Source organism: Nannobrachium achirus (assembly GCF_963921795.1).
Source record: "Nannobrachium achirus genome assembly, chromosome: 16".
Classification (NCBI taxonomy): Eukaryota; Metazoa; Chordata; class Actinopteri; order Myctophiformes; family Myctophidae; genus Nannobrachium; species Nannobrachium achirus.
The window spans coordinates 60,784,201-60,803,317 of record NC_137823.1 but is presented as its reverse complement, the minus strand read 5'-3'; the positions used below and the strand labels follow the sequence as shown (position 1 = coordinate 60,803,317).

General features: G+C 43.3%; 1 protein-coding gene across 2 annotated transcripts in view; it reads right to left on the bottom strand.

Annotated features, from left to right (window-relative positions):
- Window positions 1-19,117, bottom strand: part of LOC308300653 (DNA (cytosine-5)-methyltransferase 3A-like) — a 101,385-nt gene that overhangs the window by 51,927 nt on the left and 30,341 nt on the right. Inside the window, exons 4-6 of one of the 2 annotated variants that reach the window (XM_080744529.1) lie at window positions 14,480-14,597; window positions 11,728-11,768; window positions 10,782-10,895 (exon numbers count right to left, since the gene is read on the bottom strand). The exons of the other annotated variant lie outside the window; for it this stretch is intronic. Coding sequence (XP_080600655.1) covers window positions 10,782-10,895; window positions 11,728-11,768; window positions 14,480-14,597 — 273 coding nt within the window. The remainder of the gene's footprint in view (window positions 1-10,781; window positions 10,896-11,727; window positions 11,769-14,479; window positions 14,598-19,117) is intronic. 2 annotated transcript variants of the gene reach the window in all.

Here is a 19,117-nt window from a genome sequence, read left to right as displayed (position 1 = left end):
CCCTCTCTCTCTCTCTCTCTCTCTCTCTCTCTCTCTAGCTCTCTGTTGATTGGCCAACGTTTAGATGTGTGATTTACAAACTGAGAGACGGCTGAACAGATGTTTAGATGAACCCCCAACATGTAGCCCCCCCCCCCCCCCCACACCACACACACACACACGCACACACAACACACACACACACACACACACACACATTAACCCAGCCGCCCCTGAAATCCTGTCCTTATTGCCCTAAACCCTCTCTGACAACCACACATAACTCCACTTCGCTACGTGTGTGCGTGCGAGCGTGAGAGAGTGTGTGTGTGTGTGTGTGTGTGCGTGCGAGCGTGAGAGTGTGTGAGTGTGTGTGTGTGTGTGTGTGTGTGTCAGTGTGTGTGCGTGCGTGCGAGCGTGCGTGTGTGTGCGTGTCAAGGTCAGGGGTTAGGTAACTCTGGGGGCTGACATGGCAATCGGAGGTGTCAGGGTTAGGACCCCAGAAACGTGCACACACAGGGCACGTGCACACACATAAACACGAATGTGCATATACAAAACATACACACGTGCACATACACACACAAATATACATGCAAACACAATGTATAAACACGGGCGCATACAAACAAACAAAAACACAAACACATGCATGCACGCATGCACACACACACACACACACACACACACACACACAGACACACACACACACACACACACACACACACACACACACACACACACACACACACACACACACACACACACACACACACACACACACACACACACACACACACACACACACACGCACACAATCCACTCACACGGTTACTGGCCACTGCACATCAAATCTTTTGGACCATTTATAAAACACACTCTTGTGAAACATAAAGTAAGGCTTAAAAGTAAGTCAAGTTTGCTGAAAAGTCTGCTTTTTTCGACATGCAAGCTTTTTCCGCTGAGACCGCCGGACGCGCCGCTAGGAATGATTTACGGCTATCGGCGCTCCACTAAAAGCGTATCCCTTTCATGGCGGGGGGGGGGGGGGCTTTAGTGTACAGTATATGTTACAGTACATGCCAACCCAACATCGATTTGCTCGGCTGAAACCCAACGCCTGATTCTCAGCTCTCCGCGGCACCAAGCAAATGACACGCAGAATAAAATCAGTCATTCTCATTCTTTAAGTCAGTGGTTCTCAACCTTTGCAGGCCGCGACCCCCCAAAATAATCGTATTTTAACTGGGGACCCCCCCCCCCCCCACCCTGACGAGCACTCAGAGTTGAGTGATAGGAGGAGGCAAGAAGCCCAAAAGGCTTACAGTATACGAGGCCTCTACTCTACCTATAACATGGTTCTATTGTGAAAACAGCAGATCTACATCTACATGCTCACAACGCCTTGCGTTGCGAGGCGTTGTGAGCATACAGTATAGATCGGCTATTTTCACAATTTCTGCCTCTAATATTTGACAATTTGGCCAATGTAATTTTAGAGGTATTAAAAAGTGACTTTAGAAATGTGCAGATACCCTCTATACACGTATACTTTATGTTGGTTTGTTTACTGTAGAGTGAGATAACAATGTTGCCCCCAAATTTGAGAACCTCTGCTTTAAAGGACAACTTTGTTTTTTTAAAAACAAGGGTTCATATTTTAGATAGTCATTAGAGTAAAGAAAAGATAAGTGTTAAAAAGTGGCTAAATATGTATTTTTTTAGACACAGTAAGCCCATTCCCAAGATGCACCGCAATCTTTCATAGACAGAAGTGACTTACGGGGGGCTGGTGTAAATAGTAACGAAAGAAATTGCTGGCTTATTGTGTCTAAAAATACATATTTAGCCACTTGTACGCATGCCCCCACTCACTGATAATCAAAATACCAATATCACGAAAACAATAGAAAGCAATACATGGAAACATTTTAACACATAGGCTACTTAAAGGACAACCAAAGTTGTCCTTTAAGTGTGAATGAAGACTGATTAATGCATGGTTAATGTGCACCAGTGTCCGCCACAGAAACTAGCGGATGGAGCTCGATGAGTTGCAGCAGCGACCATCAGTATAAATCACGCAGGCTTGGTCAGGCTTTATATTACGCTTAATCAGGAAACACGCCGGCTTTTGTTGGCTCCAGAAAAGGGAGTGACTTGACGGAGAGATGTGTGGATTCCATGTGATACGGTACGTAGCAGGGAAGATGTTGGATAATGGAGGCAGAGCCAACAGCTGGCTGCGATTCAACGCACTGACAGAAAAAACTCTCTCTCTCTCACACACACACACACACACACACACACACACACACACACACACACACACACACACACACACACACACACACACACACACACACACACACACACACACACACACACACATGCGCGCACGTGCAGGGGTGTCGCACCAAATTCTGGGCCCCTGGGTACAAGGATTCACACACATTTTGTGCTTTAACTATTGAAAAATAGCAGATCTACAAGCTCACAGCGCGGCACCGAGTGCCGCGCTGCGAGCTTGTAGATCTGCTATTTTTGAAAAAATCGTGAAAATCTCTTCTTTGAATATTTCAAATCCTTCTAAGGTTTGAGCGGTGCTCAAACTTTTTCATGTGAAGGACCCCCAAAATTATATGTATTTGGCCACGGACCCCCCATCTCAAAATATTTAGTTCCAGGGACCCAAATGTGAGTTGCAAATGTTCGCTTAAAAAAATACATATACTCACGACTTTTCCTTGACTTTTCAAAAATAGCAGATCTCTCGGTGCCGCACTGTGAGCTTGTATATCTGCTATTTTTCAATAGCTAAAAGTATAAAATAATGAAGGCCCCTCCACCTTGGGCCCTGGTAACTCAGTCCCCCCCTTGTGACGCCCCTGCACACGCGCACACACAAATCTGGAACTGCTTAACCTCTGCCTCCACCAGCCCTCCCTCTCCCCCTCTCTCTCTCTCCCTCTCTCTCTCTCTCTCCCTCTCTCTCTCCCCCTCTCTCTCTCTCTCAGTCTCTCTCTCCCTCTCCCCCTCTCTCTCTCTCCCTCTCTCTCTCTCTCTCCCTCTCTCTCTCCCCCTCTCTCTCTCTCTCAGTCTCTCCCCCCCCCCCCTCCCCCTCTCTCTCTCTCTCTCTCTCTCAGTCTCTCTCTCCCCCGCCCCCCCTCTCTCTCTCTCCCTCTCTCTCTCTCTCTCTCTCTCTCTCTCTCTCAGTCTCTCTCTCCCCCCCCCTCTCTCTCTCTCTCTTTGTGCCCCCCCCCCCCCCTCTTTTCAATCTATCTTTTTCTTTGTCACACTATTTTCTTGGCCTCTTTTCTTTGTGCCAAAATGTCTTCTAGCTCTCTTATGACAACAAAATCTATCTTTTCCTCTGTGTGTTCTCCGCTAAACACCAGAGCGTACCATGTAGAGGGACTGTCCCTTTGTCCCTTAGTCTGTCACCTCACATGCACATGTATATAGCCGGGGACCCACAAGCCCAAAAGCTCAAGGAATAGGGTAGGACCTGTGATTTTCTGCAGTACTTTTTATTTCTGTTTTATCTATTAGTTTGGTCATTAAGGTCCACAGAATGAGAGGCCTGCTCTGCCGGAAACATCGCGAAAAAGAGTTATGGCCATTTGTATATTCACTGTCCCATCGACTCCACTAGAAATATAAAAAAAAAATACAAGAAATCTGCTTGAAGAAGCATGTGAGGGGTCAAACTAGGGGTTCTTCATGATTCTGAATCCATTGCAAGCATTTGTTTTGCATGAAAAACATTCCTTGGGTTAACTTTCGGCAGCCCAAAACTGTGAAAAGTGGAAAAAAAGTGATGACACATCACTTTTCACATTTTTCGGGGGCCGAAATCTATCCCAAGGAATGTTTTTCATGCAAAACAAATGCTTGCAATGGATTCAGAATCACAAAGAACCCCTAGTTTGACCCCTCACATGCTAATTAAAGCAGACTTTTTTTCTTTTTTTTTTATTATTTCTAGTGGAGTCGATGGGACAGTGAATATACAAATGGCCATAACTTTTTTTCGCGATGTTTCCGGCAGAGCAGGCCTCTCATTCTGTGTAATGAACAAATGTCCCCTCCCATTTTGGTGACTGGGTCCCCGGCTAATACACGTGGAAAAAGTACTCAGATGCTTTACATAAGTAAAAGTATCAATACTGCAAAATACTCTGTTATGGTGCCCTCACACCAAAATACCTAGAGTGGAATCCACCAATGCATTTCAATGAGAATGGAGCGTTTTTTTGCCAGTAGACGATTTCTGCAAAAAAAAACGCTCCATTCTCATTGAAATGCATTGGCGGATTCCAATGGAGGTATTTTGGTGTGTGGCCACCCGTACAAGTAAAAGTACAAAATGTTTGAAAATAGCTCACAACGCGTCGCGATGAGCTTGTAGATCGGCTATTTTCAAATAGCCAAGGTATAAAATAGGGCTAATTAAGTGCATTAATCTATGTTTTATAATATGATCATTTATATCTACAAAGTAACTAGTAACTAAAGTTTTCAAATTGTAGTGGAGTAAAAGTACAATGCTTGGATCCGAGATGTAGTGGAGTAGAAGTAAAAGTACAGAAAACTGGAACTACTCAAGTAAAGTACAAATACCTCAAAACTGTAAATGTAAAGTAAATTTACTTTACACCGCTGCACACATGCACGTCGTGCGCGCACACGCACTCACGCACGACTCGACTCCACTAGAACTTGTGAACTCGTCTTTGTTTTGGGGGATATTTCTGGTATGAAAGTGACATTGTGTGAAACAGCAAGACTAAATGACATGTGAGGCCATTAGTCACATGCATACAGTCACTGTCGGGCAGAAACCTCGTATCTCCAAGTTTCAAATTTGTAATTTTTTTCACAAAGTAAAGCACTGCTTCATCATACAAGGCCATCCCACAAAAGTAGTGAAAACAGACGATCTACAAGCACACAACGCCTCGCACCGATCGTCTGTTTTCACTTGTTTAAATCATTTTAAAAATGATAAATGAAACAGCAAGACTAAATGACATGTGAGAGGCCATTAGTCACGTTCATACCCCAGTCAGAGAGTAATGGTCTCCATTATTATTAACTCTCAAATACCTGGAACGCGCCCGAGTCGCGTTAGATTTTAACCACTTTAACCATTATTTTATGCTTTAACCTTTGAAAAATAGCAGATATACAAGCTCACAGCGCGGCACCGAGTGCCGCGCTGCGAGCTTGTAGATCTGCTATTTTTGAAAAATCGTAAAAATGTGTGCAAGTCTATGAATATCTTTGACCCGATCTTTGATCTGACTTCTAAATCCTTCCTCTGAATCAGTGGTTCTCAAACTTTTTCATGTCAAGGACCCCCAAAATTACAGGTATTTAGCCACGGACCCCCATCTCAAAATATGTTGTTCCAGGGACCCCCCAGAAGCAATTATTTGATTTACAAATGTTCGCTTTTAAATAGATATATTCAAAGACTTGCAAAAGAAAATCTTGCTTTTTCAAAAATAGCAGATCTACAAGCTCGCAGCGCGGCACTCGGTGCCGCGCTGTGAGCTTGTATATCTGCTATTTTTCACTGGTTAAAACATTCAATAATTCTAGGCCCTAAATGGGTTAAATGAGGAAGTGATCAGAGTGTTTCAAAGACACTATGATGGTGAGAAGATCACGGTTCACAGGAAACCACACTCACTCGCGCACGCACGCACGCACGCGCGCGCACACACACACACACACACACACACACACACACACACACGCGCGCGCACGCACACACACACACACACACACACACACACACACACACACCAAACTCTGCTCTACATCTCTGTCTCTCAGTCTGGCTTTCATCTCTCTCTCTCTCTCTCCATCTTTCACACAGACACACATGTTGCGTCTTCAACTGCAGCCTAAAGAGACAATCTGGAATTTATTGGACCATGTGAACTGTCATTATTATATCCCCATATGTTTCTTTCAAACCTTTTGATTTCCTTTAACTCATTTGCTGCCATTTAACAATACCTTCGTACTCTCATATGCCCCTGTCTCCATAGACTTCCATGTAATTCATAGTGCACGGATCATGCACACCCATGCCTAGATAATGCACCACGTGTGTCCACATTGCTCACAGCTTTCAAACCAAAAAATCAGAATGGAAATCCGTTCAGGCATTCATGAGATAGCAGCCATTATGTTTTCCTAAAATGTAAACAAAGATGGCTGCCATGTTTGAAAGATGGGGTTGCTATGGGGGTTAAACATGCAATTTCGCGATTGCTATCATGCCTACTACATTTTTTGGGGTCAAAACATTTTTTTTGAAAAAAAAAAAATAGATTTTTTTTTTTTTTTTCAAAAACGGGAAATTCTCGGGTTCCTCGGGCATGGCAGGGCCGTACATCGGGATTTTTTCGGGCTCCTCGGCCATAGCAGCAAATGAGTTAAGCCAAAGGACAAACAACAACAAAACATGTTACAAGTATAAAACGGTGTGTTTCTCAAGTCTCAAAAAGCACACACACACACTGCCAAAAAACACAGCATCGACATTTCAGCGCTGCGGCAACACAAGGTCAAAATGTGCTGGATATGTGCACAGCACAGTGAAACACCTACTGTATGGAGGGAAAGGAAATCACACCAGAGTCAAGTTGTTTCCCATTCTTTACCTTAAAACACTTGAACCCTAGCGTCCCTGTTTTGGGGGGAACTTTCCATGTAAAATATAGCAAATCTGAGGCCAACTGGCAGTGACTGCATGCAAAGCTCCAGTGGTTTGCAAGATTATCTCTTGACACACAGACACACATACCGGTACACACACACCCTCCTATGGACTGCTAGTCTTCTGGGAGAGCCACATGTGAAAAGCTATAGGCGCTCGTTGCAAGACATGCACTGGATTACAGAGGTTTTACAGAGTTCAAGCGGAGCTGTACAGTATGTATGAACGCAACATTCCAGATCAGTCGGATCGGACATGCAACAGATTTTATGCGGGCAGAGCCCTTAACTTCAGTTTGGGTAAAGTCCGATTTGGCTCAAACTGCTCTATGTATGAATGGACATGAATGGAAGTTGACGAGGCTTCGACGAGTGGAGCCTCCGCCTCCCCTCCTCCTGAGGTGTTTGGAGAGAGTTTAATCATTCTGCTTTTAATTAGCGTTGGAGATGGACATGTTCAAAATGTCTCTACTAATGCAGTAGCTGCTTCCCTCGCCACTGTCGGGCAGAAACATCGTATCTCCAAGTTTCAAATTTGTATTTTTTTTTTTCGCAAAGTAAAGCCCTGCTTCATCATACAAGGCCATTGCACAAAAGTAGTGAAAACAGCTGATCTACAAGCACACAACGCCTCTTGGCTGTTTTCACTACAATTGCTGGTCTAGACGATCATTATGTTCCAAAAACCATGAAGGCCAAGATGTACTGTATGAGTCCAACAGTCCAACCACACAACAGTGATGACATTACAAAGACCAAGCAATAAAGTCAACAAGGATCACAATCACATTCACAATATTATTAACCCAATTCAAAAGTGCATTTTGGAACATGTTTGCCTATACTGACATGCCCAGAAGGGAAGTCAGATTCAAAGTGGTTTAAAAGGATGTCCCTTTTTTTACAGTGAAATGTGAACATTCCCATAGACTAGCAGCGTTCCATTTTAACCACATGAACTACTGGGTATTGTCCCTATTCTGGACTTGTCATAATAGGCAAACATTAGCCGAAAAAACAACAGCTCACAAAGCATCACGATGCAATTTACTATGAGCTTGCAGATCGACTATTTTCGGTGAATAGATTTTGGTATGTAGGGTTTAAATTGTTAAACTGGCTTTAAAGTCACTATAACAACATACAGTAGCTATAACATACAATACAGTCTGCAATATGTCTTTACAATGACTTAAAAATGACTTTCACCAACCCAGAATGTGTGCTACTCATCACAAGATCCAAGGTGTTCATTTAAAGTCTAAGACAGGGGTCTTCAACAGGGGGTCCTCAGAGTTACTACAGGGGGTCCTCCAAATCTTTGAGTGATAGAAACTTTTTTCTCCTTTTTTATATTAACCACTTGAACCCTAGCATCCATATTCTGAGAACTTCAGCCAAAAATAGCAGATCTACAAGCTGTGAGCTTTTACAAGCTGTGAGCTTGTAGATCGGCTAGTTTTGGCAAAGAGCTTTGGTGTAGAGGGGAAAAAGAGCAGACTAAGTACAGAGTGAAAGGTCAAGTTTATTAAGTATTGACGGTTCAAGTGGTTACATATCTGAAAACACAAATTGACATGAATCCAAAATACACTGATGATCGTACTGTCAAACGATGAAACTATATAGAATCTATGAACAGGTTGTGGGGGTCCCTGCTTCATCTCTCTCTCTCAACTAAGGGGTCCTTGGCCTGAAAACGTTGAAGACCCCTGGTCTAAGATATGGACCTGTAGACTCCCTGCAGGTCAAATGTAATTAATTTAGTTAAGTTATGACCCTAGATTTTACTATGCACCGAGCAAAAGGTACGTGATTGAAGTGTAGGGCTGTGGTAAAACAGATGCAAACTGACAGACTGTTAAATACACACTATAATGTATCTGTCTCTTCTCTCTCTTGTTATCTGCTTATACACACACATACACACACACACACTCACACTCACACTCACACTCACACGCACACGCACACACACACACACACACACACACACACACACACACACACACACACACACACACACACACACACACGCTCTCACACACACAACCACCCTGTCATACATGCACACACTAATGCTTCATTTGACACGCTTGCCTAAATCATCTCTTTTTCAAACTAGGATATCTGTTACAACTCAGACTCATTCACTTGCTCACTCTATTTGCTTTCTCGCTCCCTCACTCCCTCGCTCACTCACTCACTCACTCACTCACTCACTCGCTCACTCAGACACTCGCTCGCTCACTCACTCACTCACTCACTCACTCACTCACTCACTCACTCACTCACTCACTCACTTCAAAGGGCTCAGTCACACTCACTGTCTCTCTTATGCCAAAAAATAGCCGGTCTTGGTCTCTTCCACGACAGCGCCGTGAGCTTAAAGATCGGCAATTTTTTGCCATGCAACAAAGTTGAACGACAAAGTAAAAAAGTCAGTCTTTAACCCATTCAGAACGGGTACACATTATGGTGCATTATTATTTTATGCTTTAACTACTGAAAAATAGCAGATATACAAGCTCACAGCGCGGCACCACGCTGTGAGCTTGTAGAGCTGTTTTAAAAAAAAAATCATGACAATTTGAATTTTGACCCGATTCTATACGTGTCTTTTGAATCCTTCTAAGGTGTTTTGAAAAACTTATGTTTCTATGTCAGCAATCTGGCTTATCCATTGTCAAAGAAAAGGTCCTTTTCACTTAACAGTTAATAGCTCAGTTAGTCTGTTCTTGAGAGACTACTATGTCAGTGGTTCTCAAACCTTTTCATGTGAAGGACCCCTGTAAAAAAATATTAATATCTCAAAATATTATAGTTCCAGGGATAACCAGAAGCAAGATTTGAGTTACAAACGTTCGCTTTAAAAATGCACATATTCAAAGATTTGCACACATTTTCACGACTTTTTCAAAAATAGCAAATCTACAAGCTGGCAGCGCGGCTGTGAGCTTGTATATCTGCTATTTTTCAATAGTTAAAGTTGTACTATGTAACTTTTTTTATAAAACAAATCTTAAAATTCTCCTAACTATTAAATCACAAAAGTTTTAGAAGATCCGCGCCGTGAATTTCAGCCTGTAAAGCCTTCTCTATATGTAAACTGAGATCCTTGCCGTGGACCGGATCTCGCGCCAAAATTGCGTCATCACACTACCGGCCAATCACAGCGAGGGTTATACAACTGCCGGCCAATCACAGCGCATCTTGAAGTGGGGTCGCTATGGCAGCCATATTTGTTGTCGCCCGTTTGTACCATCCCTTCTCTAGGTAATTTCGCCTACCAGGCAGGGTGAAGGAGTCCGTATCTCTGGAATTACTGAACGCACAGGAACAAGGGACCCCTTAAAAGATAGATCTCAGCGAGGTGGAGGCAGACGCGGGGGTCTGAAGGTACGAAAAACGGACGAAAGACGCGGACGCGACCGCGGTTTGCTATAGGGCTAATGACCACTAGTTGGGCAACTTACACAGTATGGCTTTAAAGCATTCAATAATCCTAGGCCTATTAACCCATTTAGAACGGGTACACATTTTGTGTATCATTATTTTATGCTTTAACTATTGAAAAATAGCAGATATACAAGCTCACAGCGCGGCACCGAGTGCCGCGCTGCGAGCTTGTAGATCTGCTATTTTTGAAAAATCGTGAAAATTAGAATTTTGTCTTTTGAATCCTTCTAAGATTTTTTGAAAAACGTATGTTTCTATGTCAGCAATCTGGCCAGCCATCGTCAAAGAAAAGGTCCTTTTCACTTAAATGGAGCTCAGTTAGTCTGTTGTTGAGACACTACTATGTCAGTGGTGCTCAAACCTTTTCATGTGAAGGACCCCCAAAATGATATGAATTTGGCCACGGACCCGCATCTTAAAATATCTAGTTCCAGGGACCCCCCTGAAGCAAAATTTGAGTTACAAACGTTCGCTTTAAAAATGCATATATTCAAAGATTTGCACACATTTTCACGACTTTTTCCAAAAATATTTTTCACTGATTAAAGCATTCAATAATTCTAAGCCTAAATGGGTTAATCTTGCTCATATTCACCCCCTCCTCCCACCTCTATTTTCCAGCGGCTGAGCCAGTCCCTCTGTCTCCTGCTGATGTAGTAGGGGTCTCCTGCCTGGAAGGTCTGCCTGGGAACAGGCCTTCTGCGCAGCCTGCCACTGTCCCCCTGCACGCACACGCATACGCACGCACACACACACACACACAAACAAACATGCACACAGTGACACAAACACATGCATATGTGTATGCGTATTCACAGGGGCGTCACACCAAATTCTGGGCCCTGGGTACAAGGATTCACTGCGGGGCCCCCCATGAATGTTAACTATTGAAAAACAGCAGATATACAAGCTCACAGCGCGGCACCGAGTGCCGCGCTGCGAGCTTGTAGATCTGCTATTTTTGAAAAATCGTGAAAATGTGTGCCAAGAAACCTATGTTTCCATGTCAGTGATGCTCAAACCTTTTCACGTGAAGGACCCCCCCCCCCCATCTCAAAATATTTAGTTCCAGGGACCCCTCAGAAGCAACATTTTTGTTACAAATGTTCACTAAAAAATACATATATTCAAAGATTTGCGCACATTTTCACGACTTTTCAAAAATAGCAGATCTACAAGCTTGTGAGCTTGTATATCTGCTATTCTTCAATAGCTAAAGTTACTAGGGCCCCTCCACCTTGGGCCCTGGTAACTCAGTCCAACTTTCCTACCCCTTGTGACGCCCCTGCATATTCACACGTGAGCATGCACACATACACAACACGTATGGCTGTGGGCATACAATACAAAAGAAGCATACCTCTAATATACCTTCCCTATATACGCAAAGTGAACTAACATAGCATCTCTTTACTTTACTATGGCGGAAAAGGGTCACATTCAGGCTAGCCTGCATGTGGCTACAGTATACACTGTACTGTACATACAGTATACTGTACTGTACATACAGTAGCTGACTATACAGAACAGGCTGCAGAGACATGATATGCTCACCTCTTTGGGGTTAGGGTCGCAGCTCCTGTCATCGGGGTCGACTGGAGGAGAAGGAAAAGAGAGTTACAGGAAATGCTCCATTTGTTCACGTTTAACAGAAGCGGGGAGGGAAGTCACGGTTCTCAATACACTACACTACACTACACTACACTATACACCAGTGGTTCTCAACCTTTTCAGGCCGCGACCCCCAAAAGAATCATATTTTAACTCATTGATTGCCCTTTTCAAGATGGCCGCCAAGTACCAGGATGCCACGTTCCTAAATTTCTAGTGCACGGATCAATTCTTAGTGCACGGATCGTGCACGCCCATGCCTAGATCATGCACCATATGTGCAGTACTTTTTAACAGCTTTCAAACAAAAAAATCCGCTTGGAAATCCGTTCAGGCATTCATGACATAGAAGCCTTCAAAGTCAGACAAAACAAACATTTTGCCATTTTGAAAGATGTGTTTGTTATGGGGCTAAACATGCAATTTCGCGATTGCGATCATGCCTAATACATTTTAGGCATTTTTGGATTTTTTTTTAATTAAAATAATCTTTTTGAAAAAAAAGAAAAAAAAAAATCAAAATGGCTGCCAACTCGGGAAACTCGGGCTGTGGCAGCCTGGGACTACTGTAATAACTCGGGAAACTCGGGCCTTGGCAATCAATGAGTTAACTGGTGACCCCTCCCAACCCTGACGAGCACTAAGAGTTGAGGCATTGCATTTTGTGTAACACAGTTCGCTTGTGAAAATAGCCGGTCTACATGCTCGCAACGCGAGGCGTTGTGAGCACGTAGATCTGCTATTATCACAATTTCTGCCTCTAATATTAGACAATTTGTCCAAGGTTTAATTTGTCATTTTAGAGGTAATTGAAAAGTCCTTAAATTGTCACTCTAGAAATGTGCAGATACCCTCTATAAACTTAAACTTTATGTTGTTGTGTTTACTGTTGAGTGAGAAAACAATGTTGCACATTAAGTTAATCATCTGGGGACCCCCCAAAATAATTTGGGGACCCCCCTGGAGGTTGAGAAACACTACACTACACCAATACATCTCAAGTTAAAGTGAAATTTTACTTCAGTGTGGAGGTTATTACACCCATTTAAACTTTACATACTGTACTATCTTGAATTTGACTAATATTTTATTCAAATTTCCATGAACAAAGACTTAAAATCCACCTTACAGTCTTTCTCAACCGCTTGGATGGATTTCCTGAAACACTAACCTCATTCACAAAACTCTAAGTAACAGAAAAAATAGTGTCTCATGAGACTATACCAATTGTGCAAGAGAAACTATAAACTATAAGCAAATTACAGCCACGTGTCAAAGAAAGGATACAGAAATAACCAAAGAAATTCCTGGACAAACTTTTTTTTTTTTTTAAGATTTGTTTTGGTGCTTTTTGTCTTTATTGATAAGACAGTAGACTGACAGGTGTCTTTATTGATAAGACAGTAGACTGACAGGAAATGGGGAGTGACGCGCAGCAAAGGCCTTCGGGATCGGGACTCGAACCTACGACACGCTGTCAGACATCAGAGTCTGTGTGGTATGCACCTGGACCTCTAGGCCAGCAGGCGCCCCTAGTATGGTTGTTTTACTTGATTTAATTATGTATTTTTTCACTGCTACACGCAGCCAGCCGCTCTGGGGGAAAACGGTATCCATTTCCATGAGCAACCAACGACCGACTATGTCGAATGGGAAATGTACATATGCAGTACAAGTACAGCTGAGAAAAGAAAAACAATCAGTTTTGACTGAAATGTCAAAGTGGAATGAGAACTGTATCTACACTCTGACAACGCCGTTTAGTGTTTTGCGAACACAATGAGAAGTGAAAAGGTGGTGTACTACTGGCCAAAAGCTTTATTGGTGTGGGGTTCTTAGGAACTGTTAAGAGAATGAGGTTTTAGTTTCAAGAACTGCAATCCAAGCTAAAAAGAAACGTTAAGCCCTTGCCTAGTTGTCACAATTACAGCTACGTGACTCTTTGCATCGATTCATCAAAAGCCTCAGACTACAAAGTGAAAAAATGACATAAATAAAAATCTTTGTAGTTTACATTTATGTCATCTCAAGACATTCATCAAACTGTGGGTAAACATTGGCTCGTTAGGACTGCTGGCATTCCACAGTGAGAGCAAAGAGGGCACAACCAGCTGCATGGGGGTTGGGGGGTGGGCGATATGGTGATAAATATCGTTGAGACGATACAATGTCTCCACGATATGCCTTTTCAGAGGTATCGTATATATCGTGATACAATTGAGGGAGCCTTGTAAAAAATCCTGTTTTATCATTAATACAGAGATTCATTGCATAATTCAATTTAAACCTGCATTTTGGTCTAAATCAGTAGTTCTCAAACTTTAAAATGTCAAGGTCTCCACCCTTATGGGTCCATTTGGTTTCATTTGTATACTGTCAGAGTTACATACTTGTAAATAACCGATCTACAAGCTCACACCGCGCTGTGATGCAAAGCGCTGTGATGCAACACGCTGTGAGCTTTCTGCATTTCTTTGAAAAGTAGACACTTTTGAAAAAGGGTTCCTATAAAATGACATGGCCAAATAAATAGGGATGGTGGCAGGTGGAAAGTGGTTAGCGTCAGTGTTGTTCTATGTAGTGAAGGACTGTGAAGTGTCATACGTACGTCTCTGTGTGTGTGTGTGTGTGTGTGTGTGTGTGTGTGTGTGTGTGTCTGTGTGTGTGCGCGTGCGTGCGTGCGTGTCATACGTACGTCTCTCTGGGTGCTCGAGTTTCCGACGCCCACGCTTCCTGCGAGGGGTGGGCGAGGGGTCGGGCTCCTCCGGCGGGGTGGGAGGGGCGTTCACACACGGGTCAGAGTTCTCCATCTCCTGGGAGAGGGAGAGAGAGAGGGACAACATAGTCTGGATCGGAACGCGGCCGCTCCATCAGACTCTCACTGGAACGCTACGCTGTCTGTCGTCAACCGTGTAATTATCACAACCCTCACACACGCTCACACACACTGTGGAGCTATTAAACCACATCATACATCACACAAAGACAAATACAGTACCATGGACCTGTTAGGCCAGTGTTTCTCAACCTTTATTCTGCATGGGCACACTTTTCATGTCCCAAGAATCCATGGTCACACCAACATAATATGGGGGTGTAAATATCATCACCGTCGGGAAGAAACCTTGTATCTCCAAGTTTAAAATGTGTACGTTTCTTCGCAAAGTAAAGCCCTACTTCATCATACAAGGCTGTCGCACAACAGTAGTGAAAACAGCCGATCTACAAGCACACAACGCCTCGTGGTGCGAGGCGTTGTGTGCTTGTAGATCGGCTGTTTTCACTCGTTTAAATCATTTTTAAAATGATAAATACAATACTGGATTTAAAGCAGTTTCAAGGGGCACACTTGACCCTTCTCAGGGGCACACCAAAGGTCCCCAGGCACAGTGGTTGAGAAACATGTATTACACATAAGCACACACGCGCGTGCACACACACACACACACACACACACACACACACACACACACACACACACACACACACACACACACACACACACACACACACACAGCCTGGAGCAAGTAAACGACAAACTGTACAGTACACTCTCTTTCTCTTTTTCTGTCACACACACACACGTTCACGGCCGCACACACATCATGGAGCAATTAAACTACATACACACAAAGACAAATAGTCAAATACCATGGACCTAAAAAAATAAAAAATAAATGCACAGTACACACACAACGCCTTACAGCTATTATATTACACAGACATCATAGAGGCGTATACTCGTATATGCATGCCCACACACACACACATGCACACGCACTTACACACACACACGTACACACACACGTGCACACACACACACACACACTTCTATAGTCTGCCCTTGTTAGTGCAATACAGAGCAGGTATGCCCGAGGGAGAGCGTCTGTAGATGATCAGTGTAAACGAACTCCTTTACCCTCCCTTCATTCAGCGCGCGCACACACACACACACACACACACACACACACACACACACACACACACACACACACACACACACACACACACACACACACACACACACACACACACACACACACACACACACACACACACACACACACACACACACACACACACACACACACACACACACACACACACCTGATAGGAGGGGCATACAGAGATTCATCACACACACACACACACACACACACACACACACACACACACACACACACACACACACACACACACACACACACACACACACACACACACACACACACACACACACACACACACACACACACACACACACACACACCTGATAGGAGGGGCATACAGAGATGATAAAATGACAAGCGCTCATATTAATTAGTATAACATGAACATAAAGCAACAGCAGGGAAGGTAACCTCTAAGAATGTCAACATCTACGCCTGCACAAATAATTAGCCTGCAGACAGAAGTATCATCTTCATTAATCTAAAACCTGTTGGTGCTGCTAGAATCAACAGAGGCTGCGCGTGATTGCAGTCTCAAAATAACTGTTTGAACGACCCCTTATGCTTGACAAGACATTTCTTCCCAGTAGCCCAGGGGTCTTCAACGTTTTCAGGCGAAGGACCCCTTAACTGAGAGAGAGATGAAGCAGGGACCCCCAGATTCCATATAGTTTCATCGTTTGACAGCACAATCATCAGTGTATTTTGGGGTATATGCATACACGCCATTTTGTTCTACTTCCGGGTGTCTTTCAACTTCCTTCACAGGTGTTTCTGATGATACTAATGAAGGGTCTGTTCCATTCTGGTCAAACAGAGTCAGGGTGATGTTATTATGCATGTTGGCTCACTGGAAACACTCTGCTACACCAGTGGGTCTCAAAGTGTCCTTGAGTGGGTTCCAAATGTCCCCATACAGGTGTGTAACTCTGAGAGTACAAATGGAAGCAAATGGACCCGCAAGGGTCCATTTGATACCATTTGTACAGAGTTATGGGGGTCCTTGAAATTAAAGAACCACTGTACAATAAATCAAACAGAGCCTTAATTAGTATCATCAGTAACACCTGTGAAGGAAGTCGAAATACACCCAGAAGTAGAACAAAATGGCGTATGTGCATGCATACCCTATTTGTGTTATCAGATATTTAACCACTTGAACCGTCAATACTTAATAAACTTGACCTTTCACTCTGTACTTAGTGTGTTCTTTTTTCCCCTCTACACCAAACCTCTTTGCCGGAAATGGCAGATCTACAAGCTCACAGCGCCTGTGAGCTTGTAGATCTGCTATTTTTGGCTAAAGTTCTCAGAATATGGATGCTAGAGTTCAAGTGGTTCATATAAAAATGTAGAAAAAAGGTTTCTATCACACAAAGATTTTAAGGACCCCATTCCAGCTAATTCAATGTCCATGTCCAGTTGCTTAAAAGTGAGCTTTTACTTTGTGCAAGCCACTCATCATCACACGACGTCTCAGGGGGGTTGGGTGGGGGCGTTGGGGGCGGTGGCTCGCTGGAGAGGTGGGTGCGTTTTTGTTTTGTTTGGTTCTTTATAGGTGTGTCGCTAACAGGCTAACAGATTTTATGGGTGGGTAGTTAAGAGGAGGGGAGACCAATGGGTGAGCAGTGGAGCTCAAAGGCTACGCTAGCGCTAGTTAACCGCTAACAAGCCTGCAGAGAACTGTAATGAGCAGGTGAGAAGAGCTATAAAAGGCAACGTGCAACACAAACCGCTGGAACAAAATGGCTTCGGGGATAATTGTGCTGCGACAAGCGCACAGCTCTGGGCGTAGACAGTAAAAATCCTGTTAATTTAACCCATTCAGAACGGGTACACATGTTGTGTATTATTATTTTATGCTTTAACTATTGAAAAATAGCAGATATACAAGCTCACAGCGAGGCACCGAGTGCCGCGCTGCGAGCTTGTAGATCTGCTATTTTTGAAAAATTGTGAAAATTAGAATTTTGACCCAATTCTATAAGTGTCTTTTGAATCGATTTTTTGAAAACACTATGTTTCTATGTCAGCAGTCTGGCCAGCCATCGTCAAAGATTCAACTTAACTGGAGCTCAGTTAGTCTGTTCTTGAGAGACTACTATGTCAGTGGTTCTCAAACCTTTTCATGTGAAGGACCCCCAAAATGGTATTTATTTGGCCACGGACCCGCATCTCAAAATATCTAGTTCCAGGGACCACCCCCAGAAGCAAAATTTGAGTTACAAACGTTCGCTTTGAAAATACATATATTAAAATATTTGCACACATTTTCACAACTTTTTCAAAAACAGCAGATCTACAAGCTCGCAGCACGGCACACTGGTTAAAGCATTCAATAATTCTAGGCCTAAATGGGTTTAATCCTAGACGGTGTGGACCGTAAGGGTCCATTTGTACACACAGAGTTCAATTAGGCTGCAGACATAACAACACCTCAACACACACACACAACCCCAACCCCCTCCATCCACACAGACATGCTCAGTTTCAAGGAAATACCATTTCAGACACAGTTATACAGATACTGTACATCTACAGTATAAAACAACACATAAGAAGAGAGAGCGAAGTTATATTGCAAGTAACCATGGTTCCAGCTGTAATTAATGTACAGTAATTCATGTTTCAGTGTGCTTCACATTTCACACAGTTTTGAGTGGATATTGAAAACTTTTATTTGTGCAAGATTGTTTTAAAAGTAGAACTAGTACATATATCATATCTAACAGGACTTCATATGGGAATGCCCATATATGGAGGCTACATCGGCACATACCACACTAACGGCTGGATCTACAGACATGGATCTCCATGTATGGGCATATAGGACTATAGGACTTTCACATAACCTGAGTAAGCATGTTTGGGCTCTCACAGCATATCTCCATATACAGTACATGGATCTCCATATATGGGTACCAGAGGTCTCCATATATGGGTAACTGGTCCGATATACATCACTGGCCAGATGGCCAAGAATTGGCACGACCTCGGTCGCATGTCGCCCTGAGGGCTGGTCTCTATACTGCCTCCCCCTGGCCAGCTGGGGCACCTGGATGGAGGGGAAAGGAACTGGTTGGAATAACGTGTTCCTTGAATTCCACGCACTACGTCCAACCTCAGGTGAAAAAAAGCGTCTTGGACTCCTCAAGCATAGAAAGAAGCATGAGTCGGTTGCTCTCCCCAGGTTGGCAGAGGGAGTGTAGCGCCCAGGATTAGGCTACATTAGAGTGTAGACAATTGACAATGGGTGGAAAAAAACGGGTTAAAAAAATCGTGGGATAAAAAATAAATAAAAAGAAATCAGGTGAAAGATTTCAAAAATAGCTGATCTATAAGCTCACAATGTTGAAATGTTTTCAATAGTGCTTAAGTGGTTC